The sequence below is a fragment of the Ziziphus jujuba genome, chromosome 2 (assembly GCF_031755915.1).
Source record: "Ziziphus jujuba cultivar Dongzao chromosome 2, ASM3175591v1".
Taxonomy (NCBI): domain Eukaryota; kingdom Viridiplantae; phylum Streptophyta; class Magnoliopsida; order Rosales; family Rhamnaceae; genus Ziziphus; species Ziziphus jujuba.
Window position 1 is genome coordinate 31,962,713 of NC_083380.1, and position 15,809 is coordinate 31,978,521.

At 33.4% G+C, this 15,809-nt stretch overlaps 2 protein-coding genes across 3 annotated transcripts; one reads left to right on the forward strand and one right to left on the reverse strand.

The window, feature by feature from the left end:
- The first annotated feature begins 11,148 nt into the window (after positions 1 to 11,148).
- Positions 11,149 to 11,821, forward strand: LOC132800430 (uncharacterized). Its single transcript, XM_060814038.1, has 2 exons — positions 11,149 to 11,234; positions 11,315 to 11,821. Exons 1-2 carry the CDS (start codon positions 11,211 to 11,213, stop codon positions 11,666 to 11,668), a joined length of 378 nt encoding a protein of 125 aa, XP_060670021.1. The 5' UTR covers positions 11,149 to 11,210; the 3' UTR covers positions 11,669 to 11,821.
- Positions 11,822 to 13,359: 1,538 nt separating this feature from the next.
- Positions 13,360 to 15,499, reverse strand: LOC125422441 (chaperone protein dnaJ 15-like). 2 transcript variants are annotated; one of them, XR_009635755.1, is made up of 5 exons: positions 15,328 to 15,499; positions 15,097 to 15,191; positions 14,917 to 15,021; positions 14,713 to 14,763; positions 13,360 to 13,970 (listed from the first exon to the last, which is right to left on the reverse strand). XR_009635755.1 is itself a non-coding variant. In XM_060814662.1 (4 exons), the coding sequence occupies exons 2-4, from the start codon at positions 15,148 to 15,150 to the stop codon at positions 14,662 to 14,664; spliced, it is 261 nt and encodes an 86-aa protein (XP_060670645.1). In that variant the 5' UTR covers positions 15,151 to 15,191; positions 15,328 to 15,499; the 3' UTR covers positions 14,578 to 14,661. The 2 variants fall into 2 exon arrangements, 1 of the variants encoding a protein (XP_060670645.1); XM_060814662.1 differs by lacking the exon at positions 13,360 to 13,970 and having other exon boundaries at positions 14,578 to 14,763.
- Between the last annotated feature and the right edge of the window lie 310 nt (positions 15,500 to 15,809).

Consider the following 15,809-nt stretch of genomic DNA (forward strand, 5'->3'; position numbering starts at 1 on the left):
AAGAACTTTGGATTTGGTTTGCTAATGATAGTTTATAATTATAATCATGTATGGAATTAATAGAATTGTTTTCAAGTAATCCTTCATAAATAACGGGGATATTAATTTTTGCCTTTATATATAGCCTACTTAATTTTTTCAACGAGTACATACATGTTTCTTTACTACATCAGTACTACTTGATATGTTGATTAACGGTCATAATACTTGAAAAAATGACCCAAGTGGTGAAGCCATTGCTTTTTTGGACAATTATCTAAGTTCCAACCCCTCAATCTCTACTTAACATAAAAGAGAGAGAATTAAGTACTTCAAAAAAATAGAGAAATTTGATCTATTAATTTATTTAATAAATATAATGGAAACATAGATACTTGATTTTAATCAGATTTCTCTGTTAAAAAAAATGTGAAAGATATGTATTAGTAGAAATAACTAATTGGAGTAAACTTAGAAATTCAAATATTTTTTGTTTGCAAAAGTTGAGATGCAGAGTTAACTACCATGCTCTGAAGTTTACTGATCCAATACAGCAAAATGGCTGAAAAACTGGTCCACCGAATGAGGATGAGAAGCTAACATTAGATAGCTTTGCACCTGAGGTATTCTAATTTCCATGTAGTCTGAAAAATAAACTAATCTATTTTATTTCATAAATATATATAATATGTTATTAAAAATAGGGTAATTGGCGCGATTAACTCTAAATTATATCAATTGTTGCATTTTGGTCCTTGAATTTTTTTTTCCATTTTTATCCTTAAACTTTAATTTTTGTATGCATTTTGTTCCTTAAACAATTTTTTTTTTTTTTTGCCTATTTTTTAGCAGTTTTAAAATATCGGTGTATTTGATACAATATGTAAAGGTCTTGTGAGGTTTTCTAGATTTTGAAATTTTATTGTAATCTTATTATTATAAGTGTACTACATATCTCAAAACTGTTAAAAATTAGACTAAAAATAATTTAAAGACCAAAATACACTAAAAGAATTGAAGTTTAAAAACAAAAAAAAAAAAAAAAACATTTAAGGACTAAACTGCAAATTTGAGTCTGGTGAGAAACTAACGGCATTGCTAATCACCTTTGAAATTATATTAAAATTATAGTCTTCTTTTTTTATATATATATATATATATATATATTTCAAATTGTATAACACATTTAAATAAGAGATCATTGCTTTACAGCTTTTATTTTTGTGAAGCAATAGGCAAATTTTGGCTATACTGGTGGATCACTTATGCCACAAAACCCACCGTAAGAGTTATAAGAATTATGGGTTGGCTTGTTTAATAAGCAGGGATCTCACGGGATTCAACATCATTGGACTAATACATATTTTAGGTTCATATTAGATTTATGATGGTTTCGGCATAAAATTTTCTTTTATTAACCCTTACATTATATAAATTGTTGGAATATAGAAGGAAATTCATTTCGCATTTACCCAAAATACCCTATTTTTTCTTTTGCTTCGTTAAACTATATATATTTATATATATAATCTTTCTTTTGCAGTAGCCATTAAAGCAAGTTGATGGCATGATGCAATAGGTTCTCGCATACTTCTGATAGACCACCACTTTCCCTTTATGTTGAATTTTATTAAAAAAAAAAAACTTGACGTTGTTTTGTTTTCTTTATAAAGAAAAAAAAAATTCAATGTCTGATGTTTTCTGGCTGATATAAAGTTGGCATATGCCCCATAGAAATCCAGATCCAGCTTTCTAATGCTCTGTTAGTATCCCTCATCTCGTGATGGACGGTCTATCAAGTAAAAAAATAATTAATTAATCAATTAAGAGCAAGCGTATGTAAGATTTATTTTTTCAAAAAAAAAAAAAAAAAAAAAAAAAAAAAAAAAAAAAAACAAACAAACAAACAAAGTGGCAGCAAGTGCCATGGGTCTACTGTAACACCCTTGGTAGCCATGAGCGGTCAGTCACAAGCGGAGGCTGCTGCTTTAAGTGAAGAAGTTTAAAAAAAAAAAGAAAAAAAAAAGGAAAATGAAAAATTAATGATGGAGGTTTTTAAACAATATAAGGGTATTTTGGTACATTTAATAAATATGAGATTGTATAAAATTGTTTTGGAATTAGTGTTAGAAGTTCTCCATTAAAATGCAATTAGTAATCAAATATAGTTTTATTAGTATAACAAAATCTTATTTAAAAAATTAATAAATTTATCAGAACTTAATGAGTTATAAATATATAATTTTAAATTTCAATAATTAAACCAATCCACTAGTTAAAAGAGGAAATTTTAATGGTAATATGAGTATGACTTGTGGTGAAAAATATATACAGTTAGTCTATAATTAGGTTGACTTGATAGTTTTAGTATCATCTTGACTTGATAATTTTAATAAAACCTTATGAAGATCTTATGTTTAGGGGAAAAAAAAAAGTAATAATCTAATCTATTTATTTAAGAAAAATTGAAATAAATATATATAGCTACATTTAGGGCTTGTTTGTTAAGTTGTCTGGTAATATGGTTTGTTATTTATTTTTAAAATTTCAATTAAATTATGTATAATTTGCTTATATTAAGTATTAGGTAATGGTAGTTATAGTTGGTTAGATATCTTAAGCAATTATAAACTCAAAGGAAAGAAGAGGGGAAAAAAAGAAATAGAAAACAAAAACAAAACACAAACCAATATATTTTTTTTCTTATAGTTAACTTAGATGTCGAAGAAACTCTAACTACTACAAATTAACATTTCAACATAAGCAAATTGTACACAACTAGGTAGAGAAAATAACAAATAAAAACTAAAAATCAACCATGCTATCAAACAATATCTAAGGTAAATGTTTTTTATTTTCTATTTCTCTTTTTTGTGACAACTCAGACCATCCGCATGCGATATTGTTCTCTTTGGGCCTGGAGAATCCTCACCCAACCCAACCCAACCTTCAAAGTTTTAAAAGACCTCACAAGGAAAAGGTATCCACATGCTTATAAGCCATGATTCGTTCCCCTTCCGTGTCCTCACTGGCACACTGATTCAAGACAAACAATGTGGTCCGGCTCTGATACCATTTGTGACAGCCCCGGCTCTGGTCCGGCTCTGATACCATTTGTGACAGCCCAGACCATCCGCATGTGATATTATCTTCTTCGAGCCTGCGAAATCTTCTTACAATCCAGCCCTCAAGGTTTTAAAAGGTCTCACAAGGAAAATGTATCAACACACTTATAAATCATGCTTTGTTCTCCTTTCCAACCAATGTGGTACTTCACATTCTGGGAGAATAAAAATACATGAATGGTAAAGGACTACCATTTGATAACCATTTATAATGACAAAAAGATAAATATTATCAAAATAAGTCACATTTTATAAACAACTTGAAATAGTTTTCAATTAATTAATATTTTCTTCTTTTTGTTTTTAAGCTTGTAGCTAGGTGATAAACCTAATAATCATTTAAGACAAACAATTATACACAAACGAGAAAAAAAAACTAAAGATGGAAAACATAAACATAAACATCATCAAAACATAAGTTAGATATAGGAGATTGAATTTTGTTAAAATTCAAAAACCATATATTTGTAATGGGATTAAATGCAATTATTTCTTTTTGAATGCATGTAATCTCATTTTGTTTATATGTATATATATATATATATATACATCCAATCAGTCTTAAATAAGATTCATTCTGTTTTATTAAATTAAGATCATCAATGATGACTATTAATGAATTATATTAAAGGCTAAAATTTTAAATTCAAAAAATGATCAAATATGGATTTAGTTACATATTAAAATCCTATTTAAGAAAAATAAACTTTGTAACCAATAATTAGTAAATATAATTTTAAATTTTATCATTTAATATAATTAAAAAATTAAAAAAAGAAAGACTTGATATTAATGTTTATATTAAAAAATTTATTTAAATTTGACTACAAATATATATCATTGCTACGTCGTCAGATGATTCTCTCACACAAGTCTTTTTGAATAGGTAAACCACAGTTTGGATGCAATGATTCTATCTTTCTATATCTCTATCTTAAATAATAATAACAATAATAATAAATAAATAAATAAGTAAGTGGATATGTATGCATGATCATATCATTTGTCTGTATCCCTTTAAAAATTAATATATATTGTTTTCCGATGTATGTGTTCGTATTTTTTGGGGTATAATTTCATGAGGTATTTGTATTTTTCTTATTGAAATCAACATTTCTATTCCTATTAAACATTATCTGATACGAAATGATCTTAAATATTTATTCATTTACACAAAATGCTTGAATTATTAAAGTGATCACTGCTACAATAAACAGTAGCTTTTGTCACCGGATGATTCTCTCCCACAAAAGTCTTTTTGAATAGGTAAGCCACAGTTTGGATGCGATGATTCTATCTTTTTGAATAGGTAAGCCACAGTTTGGATGCAATGATTCTGTCTTTCTATACCTCTACCTTAAATAATAATAATAATAATAATAATAATAATAATAATAATAATAATAAATAAATAAATTAGTGGATATGTATGCATGATCATATCATTTGTCTATATCCTTTTAAAAATTAAAATGTATTGTTTCCCGATGTATGTATTCGTATTTTTTTGGGTATAATTTCGGAGGTATGTGTAGTTTTCTTATTGAAATCAACATTTCTACTCCTATAAAATATTATCGGATACAAAATGATCTTAAATAATAATTCATTTATGCAAAATGCTTTGAATTAGTAAATTAATTTATTTCAATAATTTTGAGGTTATGACTTATTTGAAAACAAATTATTTGCCACCAAATATTGTTTCATACATATAGTGCATGGTTTGCAACCATATATATATATATATATATATATATTAGGCTCACCTCAGTTTAACTTTATGTTTCTTATTATTAGATTTTTCTTTCTTCGCCCTTTGATTGTTTCAATAGCTAGAATTTGTATCATAAATACATTTATATATCTCAACTCTTAAACTAATCCCAGGATTAATATCCTAATAATTTTCCATCAAAATGATCATGATCTGATAATTTATTAGGACTTCTCTTATTAAACTTTATATTGTTTCAAGAGTTAAAATTTAAACATGCATTTAGTGTTTACATGAATCCATAAAAAAGTTTACTTTACCTTTCTATAGTTTTGGTATTTCATCAAATTCATATAAATCACAAATAAATTTATAAATTTAAATATTTGAAGCAATAATATTGGTAATAATAAAGATCTTTAGAGCATCTCCAAGGGTTTTTATAACCTCATCATCTTTATCTTAGAGATTCAAAATTTCTTATTGATGAGTTCAACAAACTTTATAAAATAGAAAATTAAAATATAAAGTGATTTTGGCTCTTCAAATGAAAAAGCTAAGCTCACTATTTAGTTAGATTTTTTTAAAGTGTAATATGTAGCTGAAAGTCTAAATAAAATTTTTTGTTTTTAATTTTTGTTGTTTTTGTTTTTTGTTTTTGGACACTGACCCAAAGCGTAGCTTTAGGTTGTGCGTATAAGAAATATAATTTGAAATTGGTCATATCCCTAATAAATATAGCAAAGTTGGACCATTTTTCTACATTTAAATCCTTCTATGCAAATTGGTTTAAGTTGGCAATGGATGACTTACATTTGATCTCAGAGGTATTTTAATCTCAGTAATGTGCACATGTGGCTAGGGATTCATGATGAAACTTGTTGACATTACACCAATTAATTCCACTTGGCAAACTCCAAGCCCAAACTTTAAAGTTCCAGACAATTTATGGATTGGACTTGGACCAGACCTTGTCAAAACTTTTAGACCTTAAATTTCAGGCCGAAATTGGGGAATTTGGCCCAATACCCCTGTAGGACCGAGCTTCATGAATTTTGCCCCCTCAATTCATTTCTTTTTTGATCTACCCCTTAATATCCCTTATAACCTTCAAACAAAAAACAATTACTTACATATCCTTTTATTTTTAAAACCAAACAAAAATCAACTATTCCTTTTCTAAACGTCTTTACACTTTCATACAAATACAAAAATACAAAAAAAAGCAAAAAAACGGCTTTATACACGAACACACAAATACAAACAACCAAACCGAAGCTGTCGTGGAAAAGCCAAACATTAGGATCTCATCTCAGCACAGGGAATAAGGTAATTGGTTGAATCTTTTTCTTTATTTGTTGCCGTGGGACCGGTGTGGGTTGTTTTTGTGTGGATTTGGCTTTATGTTTATTTCTTTCGTTGCCGTGGAGTGGGTTTTTATTTATAATTTTTGTGTTTATATTTTTTGAAGATTTAGGATAGATTGATATTGGGCATTAGTAGGAAATGAAGAGAGGAAAAAAATGGGACCGGTTTGGCCTTGATCAGTGGCCGGAGGTGGAAGAAATAACCCGGTGAAGAATCGGGTCGGTAGTGGTTTAGGCGGGTTTATTTTTTGAAGATTTAGGATAGATTGATATTGGGCATTAGTAGGAAATGAAGAGAGGAAAAAAATGGGACCGGTTTGGCCTTGATCGGTGGCCGGAGGTGGAAGAAATAACCGGGTCAAGAATCGGGTCGGTGCTGGTTTAGGCGGGTTCGGGTCGACCCGGACAAGGGTTGAAGATGGATTGAATGACATGTCGTCTGGGATGAACGACACCCAGACGACACGTCGTTTTTTTTTTGTTTTTGTTTTTTTTTTTTTTTTAAATTTTTATAAAAAATGTTTTTTTTTTGGGTATAGATATATATATAGAATTGAAGATAAGAGAAAGAGAGAGAGAGAGAGAGAGAGAGAGAGAGAGAGAGAGAGAGAAATTAATTAGAGAAAAAATGAGAGAAATACTTTATGATTATTTTTTTTGGGTATTTTTTGGGAAAGAATGAGAGAAAGAGAGAGAGAGAGAGAGAGAGAGAGAGAGAGAGAGAGAGAGAGAGAGAAATTAATAGTAATTCATAAAGGAATGTAATACAGTCAAGAATTCCCTATTAGATTTTTTTCCTTGTATTCATATACAAAATAATGAAATATATTATGAATTTTGTGTCACAAATATGTATGAAAACTAGGATGGCGTTTATTTGATCCAAAAAGCATAAAAGCATCCTGTCTAGATAAAGGTAATATGTTTTAACGGTTGTTGACTAAGACCAAAAGGACCCTTACAAGCAGCAACATCAACATACCCATCCTTTCCACAAATTCCAACACATGCTGAAACCCTTAAATTACCATAATATATATATATCAGAGAGAGAGAGAGAGAGAGAGAGAGAGAGAGAGAGAGCAAAAAGAAGTGAAGTCGCCGACTACTAGAAGACTGCACTTTGTTCTACAAATAAATAGAAAAGAAAAAATGCTTATACATGTCAAAACTCTCCAATGGGGAATAAACTGTACAGTATCAAAGTGCTCTTCCTCTGCTGGCTGATGCTATTGCTATGGATATGTTAAAACTAAAACCTCTCAAGTGTGCATATAATCACAAGAAGCACCCTTCTTGCAATGACCACTCTCATGATACTTGCAAACTCTCTGTCCCTTAAACGGAGGCCTTGAAGAACCTCCCCCTCCCCTTCCATTACCAAACGATGACTGCCTATTCCAAGGTTTATTACCCCCACCATAACCAGAATCCCCACCGTGAGATCCTCTATCCCTCTGATTTGAGTATCTATCTGCATTATGATTCCGTTCGCTTCCCCATTTCCCTTGGTTCCCTGTTGGTGCGCCCCAACCCGGATTTGGATTTCCTGGTGGTGGCCCTTGACCAGGAGAAAAGAGAAAAATACTTTATGATTAATTAGAATTGAAGTTGAGAATTCCAGAGTTAGTACTTTCTAAAGGTATAGATATATATATATATATAGAGAGAGAGAGAGAGAGAGAAAGAGAGAGAGAAGATCGATGCATAAAATTTTAGGTACATGGCTAGCTAGAAGCAAACACGCAAACACTTTATCCCCAAAAAAGAAAAAAATAAAAAATTAAAGAAGAAGAAGATAGAAAGATTTAGATGGCATGCACACTGCTATACATTAAATGTTCAGTAAATGTTATGGCATGCACAATATCCTTAGGAAGAGAGCGTATGAAATTGAGGATTGCGGATATTTATACATGTATGTATACATAGTTGACAATGTTGTTAAAGGTAGATAAAAGTTTATTAATGTTGTCAATGTACATTTGTAGGTTGTACTTTATAATGGCACCAAAGAGGAACTTGCGACGTCAACCGAAGAAGGGAGTTAAGAAGGTGGAAAGTAAGAGACGCGGTGGTAGCACAGCAGCAGCACCCGACTCTAAGCGTCAATGTACGACTAGGCAGAAATCCAAATCTGATACGGAAAGCACCAAATTTCGAGGGCACGTTCCACTTTCCTCTCCCCCATCTGATATGGTAAGTTTTATATTCATTTAGGTTGTTTTGTGTGGTAAATGATAAGACATGTGACAGTATTTATTCATGAATGTGAAAACTGAAGAAAAACTTCACCCGATGGCCATCGGTAATTACCGATAGGCCATCAGGCTTTTTTTTTAGTTCATTGTAGGTTGATTACCGATGGTTTCATCGGTAATTACCACTTGTGCAAAAATGTGAACCCATATGTCTTAAGATTTAGTTGGAAATTATTATTATCAAGTTAGGGTGGAAAAATAGGGTATGATTAAATCGTTGATGTCAGTTCCATTTATGTAATTCATATTACAACCCATCGATGCTCCAAAGGAACGGATGTTGCAGGATGCCGATATAAATAAATGTAGGGCACATTCATTCGGGAATCCAATAGGGGCGAACAAAGTAATTACAAGTGTCCTCACAAGTGAGCAGCTCGAAAAGTATAGACAAACATGTTTTGGACACTTACTTGACATGAAGAACCTCCGGTTCTCTGGTCAGTTAGTGCATCACTTGCTTTGCAGACAAGTTGAGTCCAACAATCCAGAAGTACTGGAGTTTAACTTCGGCGGATCTGCAGTGCGGTTTACGAAGTGGGAATTCGCACTCATTAGTGGGTTAAAGTTTTGTAGGTACCCTTCGATGTATGATATGCAAATTTCCAAAGGAAATGAGCTGCGCACGAGGTTGCTAGATGACAGGAGTGACTTGAAACCGCCCGAACTGGAACGACTATTCAAGGATACACTTTTTGTGGATGATTGGGATGCTGTTAGAATTGCGTTACTATATTTCTTAGTTCATGGTGTACTCGGAATGGATCCGAAGGTTCAAATAAAAAAAAAATTCATTGATTTGGTTGCTGATCTCGACGTATTTAATTCCTACCCTTGGGGCATTCTGAGCTACAAGGAGACGATCAACTCATTCCACAATGCATTCCAGCAACGAGGACGAGGACGTGCAGTAAAGAATATATCACAGTATTATGACCTAAAAGGTTTTCCATTGGTGTTTCAGGTATGGTAATATATTTAATACATGTAGCGTGTACTTAAAATTTATATTTAATAACCTATAATTTGTATTTTGTAGGTGTGGGGGTTTGAAGCAATCCCTGATTTTGGTAACCAATTTGCCGACCGGTTGGAAACCCGTAGTTCGAGGATCCTTGGATGGCATACTCCAAGGCAACCGAACCATTTTGCTGTCCATAATTGGTTCTCCTCCAATAGCAATGTAAGGCAAATTTTGTTTAGACTACATGGTACGACTACATTCAAGTTACATTGCCATAGTCAGTTTCCAAATTTACTTTTTTTTCCTTTCATCATTGCATGTAGTATGTTGTGCACTGGACGTTAGATGCTACCGATGAGTAGAAGACTATGGATTACTGGCGAACAATAGCAGTTGACATACATGAAGTTCGCTACACGTCACCTCCAATTGTAGCACCAATAGTTGGCGCTAAAGATGTTGGAGCTAAAGATGTTAGCGCTAAAGATGCGTCCAAAGCTGAGGAGCATTCTAGTGGCCCTCCAGATGCTAATTTCAGGGTATGCAATTGTTGCTTGCACGCAAATTTGTATTTCATATGTTGTACTAATATATGTTGACTTATGTTTTGGATATTGATATTGATTAGCTTGCTTGCTTGGAGGCAAAAGTTGATGAATTAAATAAAGAGATGGCAGCATTAAGGAAGATGCTTAGTTCTGTTATTGACCAACAAAAGCATCAAGTATCATTTAGACAACTTAGTATACTTTACTTTAGTGCTTCAGCATTATTAAATTACATATTGTAATTCAGCAATTATTTGTTGTTAGAGTTTGGGAACTGCAAAAATAATCATTGTGTTTTGCAGGCCGAGCATCATATGCATAGCCATTCACCGTCATCTTCGGTTAGACCATCATCCCCTGTGGCACCGTCTGTTGGAGAGCAAGCTGAAGAATTTGATGCACCCATAGACAGTTCCAATGGTAGGAAGGAGGATGATGATTGTACTACACCGTTTGAGCCTATCGTACCTGGAGGACCCTATGTGGAGGATTCCTGGGCTTTGGTGCCATATCGGTCTTTACATTTCGGGTGGGATATCGGTGCTTCAGCTGACAGTCCACATCATGACCAATCAGCTGAGATTGAGGTGGAAGATCGGAAGCATAACGTTGGTGATACAAACCGATTCGGTCGAGTTTACCACCAGTCACATCACGTCATCTCTCCTTACACCGACCCGTGTAAGAAGAAGGTCAAATTTAATCTTACTCGACCTATTGATGCATCAAAGGAGAGGGCGTTCGATGAGTGGTATAGGGTGGCACCGAAGGAAGCAACCGTGTGTACATCTTATATGAAGGTGGGAAATGAATTTTTTGTTGAGCTACTAACCGATGAAGGATGGTTGAATTTCGATGTAAGTTATATGTTTTATGTTCATGTAAAATCATTGTGGTCCTATGTTTGGAATGATGTTTTATTTATCACCTCGCACTTGTTACTTATTTCCTTTAATGTGGTTTTGCAGCATATTGACACTATTTTGTATTTCATACGAAAAAGGCGGTTTGATAATGAGAAGATGTTCACCAACACCTGTGCCATATTAGACGTGTTATTTTGGGTAAGATGATGGGATGTTACTGCATTGCTTAATGTTATATTGATGATATTTTATATTGTATATATTTCATTATTTGGCAGTCATCCATCAAAGGGCGTTATCCCATATGGAGGGCATCTCATAGCACATATTCATGTGATGCGACCCTTTGTAACTATGTGCGTGGGAGGTCACCCAAACCTAGCATGTCGTGGCGGATATGTGATTATGTAAGTCCATACATATATTGAAAAAAATTCTCACTAAGTTTCCCATTTTGTGGATAATGAGGTTATGTTCCAATTTGCAGGTGTACATCCCTGTCAACAATGGAGGCGCGCATTGGTTGGCAGCATGTGTGGACTTGAAGGCCCGGCATATTGATTTATACGATCCAAATATGGGAAATAAATATGTCCAGAATAGAGAGTTGAAGAATGCGGAATGCCTTACGTATATGCTGCCTTACCTATTGAGGGATGGGGGATATTACCGGAAGAATCCAGATGTGTCTCCCACTTTAGATCCATTCACGATGACCATGATCAAAGATGCACCCCGCCAAGATAATGGGTATGAATGTGTTGTCATTTCAAACAACTTGTATTGCTGCTGTTTTTTATTGTGGTTACGTGTGAAAATACACGTAGTTGGTTTTCATTAATGCTATTCTGCAGGGGTGATTGTGGCGTCTACGCTCTGAAATTTATTGAATACATGAGTAGTGAGGAGAACCCTTCATTTGGTCCGCAAGACATTATGTTTTTTAGAAAAAAAATATGCTGTTGATTTGTGCTTTAATAAACTTTCAATGTAGATCGTATGTTTAATGTTATGACGGTCTATACTAATGTTATACTAATGTTATCTTAATATGCTGAACCTATCTTTACTAATGACAACCGTTGAAAAAAAAAGAAAAAACATAAAAGATAAAAAAAACCTTCGGTTGTGGTAAAAATTAAAGGAAAGATGATTATCGATGGTGCATCGATAATTCCCGATTCACCATCAGTAATTACAGAAACGCTTTTTCGTAACCAACAAATAAACCCTGGAAAATTTACCGACGGTTTCGTCGGTAATTTCCGAATGTGTACAGTCCATCAAGTTTTACCAATTTGTTGGGCCCCACAAGTTCCATAATGTGTGTTGAATGCAAAAACATGGCAAATAGGGATTCTAAAATTATAATAAGTGGAGAAAATCCCAAAATTTAATAAATGTGTATCACATTTTGCCAAAAAATGGGATTTCTGTTCACCCTCCGTAATTCCCGAGGAAAACGTCGGTAACCGCCAAATTCCCTCAGAAAATTACCGATTTTTTCGTCGGTAATTCCCGAGGGTGTACAGTCCATCACATTTTACATATTTTTTGGGCCCCACAAGTCCCATAACGAGTGTTAAAGCAAAAACATGCAAAACGGGGATTCTAAAATTGTACTAAGGAGAGAAAATCCAAAAACATTCATAAAAGTATATCAAATTTTGCAAAAACATTGATGACTTCGTTGCAAAAATATCAGTATTTTTTCCAGAGGGCATTTGTAGTTTCCCGACGATTTCGTCGGGAATTATCGAGGGTGAACAGTTTACTTATTTTTTGCAAACTTTGATACACTTTTATTAAATTTTGGGATTTTCTCTCCTTAGTACAATTATACAATCCATGTTTTCCATGTTTTTTCATTCAACACACCTTAGGGGCCTTGTGGGGTAAAAAAAATTGGCAAAACAATATGTACTGTACACCCTCGGGAATTACCGACGAAACTGTCGGTAATTTTTCCAAAGGGCATTTGTAGTTTCCCGACGATTTCCTCGGGAATTACCGAGGGTGAACAGTTTGCTTATGTTCGTCAATACAAAAAAAGAAGGCTGAAAGGTACCCAACCAACAAAAGAGAAAGAGAGAGGAAGACACAGTATACATTTAATGTGGTAGCAGGACAGAAGTTAATGGGGTAGATAGAAATGAGGGATGGTCAAAAAAGTTGTTTTAATATTATCACCTGTATTCGAGACAGTCAATGAGAAAACTGTTATTTTTACTTGACACTTTCATAGGTATCCATGTATTTAAATAGTTTACAAAAGCCAGACAATTAATTCCCTCCTAACAAGTCTCATTTGGACATCTACCATGGAGCCATTCATGTAAAAGTGATTGATACCATCCATTTAAATTATCATCCTTCCTTACACATCATATTGACACGAGAATCAAGTACAAAAACTAAAAACAAAATCTGAATATGGAAGAAATTGGATCCTTTCACAAATATGGAAGTTTCCTTCTTTTTTTTTTTTTCTTTTTTGTTTATTACATTTTGGTATCTTTTTTTCTACGAAAATCCAGCTGAACACAACTCTATAATTCCTATGTTCCAAGATTATGTATAAGATTCGAAACATATTGGATACAAAGTCCTACAAGGTAGCAGACACGGCAAGACTTTGCTGGCATACCTCATGCTGAACCAGAATCCTGATATCCCAAACAAAAATATATAAAAGAAAGAAAAAATTTGTGAAAAATTAAGTGAAAATTCAAACTCCAATGCCTGTTATCAACTGGCCCAGCGTGAAGGATTCTTTTCACATATACCAGGTTAGGCCATCTGCCTCTGTGCTAATAAGCCTTTGCAATTCAAATTTTTTTATGATGCTGAAGAATGATGCCTAAAATTCACACAGCAGCATGCATCTCTAGCCGTCTTCGTGCTAAGATTTTCAAATTTGTTCAGAATGCTTTGAAGCAACCTGTGTGTCCACCGTTCTTGTGTCATGCTTTCTCTTGCTTCGTCTCTTTGATCTAGATGTGCGGGTCCTTGTAGGATGCTTTACAGCATGCTCTTGGATGCCCAACACTACATTTTCATTGGTAGGGAGTTCAGGAGGGGCATCAGGCCATGGTGTGCGTTTTGATGGTACATTGACCTCCAGAGGAGGATCAATTATCCATCTGTAAAGAGACCACACTAATGTCAAATGCATGTGCATAGGAAGAGATTCTGCTAAATGAATTTTAATTAAATAAGCAATTGACTGTCATGATTTTTGTGTGTCAATGATATATATTGAAATTTAGATGGCTTGATGAGGGGTGGGGGGAAAAAAGCATTTCCATATGACAAAATTATTGACTAAAGGTAAAGATTTGCTGAATCAAAGTAAAATAAAAAGAAGCATGCTATATAAAATCATAGTACAATTATATAAGTCAATTGTTTAAAGGATTGTAGTCAAATTGCAAGTAAGAAAGCCCTTGGGAATGAGGTCAGAGGACTGAACAGAAATACATTGAAATGCCACACCAATACCACTTGACCACTTGAAACAATGCAATGACATTCACTTGAAAAGAGAAGTTGAGCATCATTGTCACATTCACAGGTAGGTTACTAATTTTAAGTTCTGCCCATGTGTAATATTCAAAATCACAATTTCACAACCACAATTTTATGCTTTGAAAATAAATTAGAGATGCATAGTACTTAGAAATTGAAGGATATAACAGCAGAAAGTTTAACATGACAAGATTATTACAAAACATTTCTACCAATTGTATATGATCATTGGCACTGTTGACTCCATCTATGCTTCAAATTTTTTAAACAACCATGACAGCTTTCAGAATGCAAAAATCATATGCACTATAAAATGGAAAATGGATTGGAGACACAATAGGAAAGAAGATATGGTACCTGTAGGGCCAAACCATAACCGCCACTCACATCTTGCTCGAAATAAAGTAACTGGAAAATAAAGCAATTAGGTTATAAATTTAATGTCACATCAGCAACACAAAAGAAAATGCAGATGCAGAGAGAGAGAGAGAGAGAGAGAGTTCATAGTCATCAAACATGGTATATAAACAATTTAAATGCAAAAATATGATATATACATACCTTAAATTTGCTTTGTGCATTTGAAGTAACTCTTACTACAATACCACACTCGGCTTGTTGCTCGTTGATCGTAACACCAAAGAAATGAGCATTTTGCTTATCCACCTGCAACAAAACAAAATCAACCTAACGGAAAATTCCAGAAAGAATGAAAGTCCATGATAACAAACATGAAAGCACCTTTCCACTAACTGATGACAGAATGGAATGTATCCCTAGTTGGCTGTACTCCATCCAGCATCATATCATCATACATATCTCTCAGCAAGAAATGCCTACCACCACCGTTATTTAAAAAAAAAAAAAAAAAACAGAACACAACTTTCACAATTTCTCTTTCACAATTTCTCCCAAAAAAAAAAAAATTCCCAAAACCACTAAAAGAAAATCAAAATTAGAGCTGTTGCCTACCTGTTGCTTCTGCTTCTGCTCCTAGGGCTCTCTAAAATCCTGCAGTTTTCTCTCTGAGTCGCCTCTTCACCATCTCCTTCAAAACGCGCAGTCTCCACGCTTACAATCCGGCCGATTCATGAAAGGAAACAGAGGGCTCCTAAGGTCTGGTTATGGATAAAGAGATGGAGGGGAAAAGTTGAAGAAAAGAAAGAAAAAAACATATAAAAAAAAAAAACACATAAGGGTATTTTGGGATTTTAAAAGATTGGAGGGGTAGATAAAAAAAGAAATGAATTGAGGGGGCAAAATTCATGAAACTCGGTCCTATGGGGGTATTGGGCCAAATTCCCCGCCGAAATTTTGTATCTCCATTGGGCCAACTATTAATTCTAAAGAAATTTATTAAAATAATTAATTTTGATTTATTAGTGAAAAGTTATACAACCTAATACAGATCAGTAGTTTATACAAAATAAATTGTTAATCCTCATTTATATATA

Excerpts from the sequence above, each read along its gene's own strand:
- LOC132800430 (XM_060814038.1), top strand. The coding sequence starts at position 11,211 with ATGTCGTGGCGGATATGTGATTAT. Across the intron at positions 11,235-11,314 it reads CGTGGCGGATATGTGATTAT|GTGTACATCCCTGTCAACAA; the intron begins GTAAGTCCATAC and ends TCCAATTTGCAG.
- LOC125422441 (XM_060814662.1), bottom strand. The coding sequence starts at position 15,150 with ATGGAGTACAGCCAACTAGGGATACATTCCATTCTGTCATCAGTTAGT. Across the intron at positions 15,022-15,096 it reads TGTCATCAGTTAGTGGAAAG|GTGGATAAGCAAAATGCTCA; the intron begins GTGCTTTCATGT and ends GTTTTGTTGCAG. Across the intron at positions 14,764-14,916 it reads ATGCACAAAGCAAATTTAAG|TTACTTTATTTCGAGCAAGA; the intron begins GTATGTATATAT and ends TTTATTTTCCAG.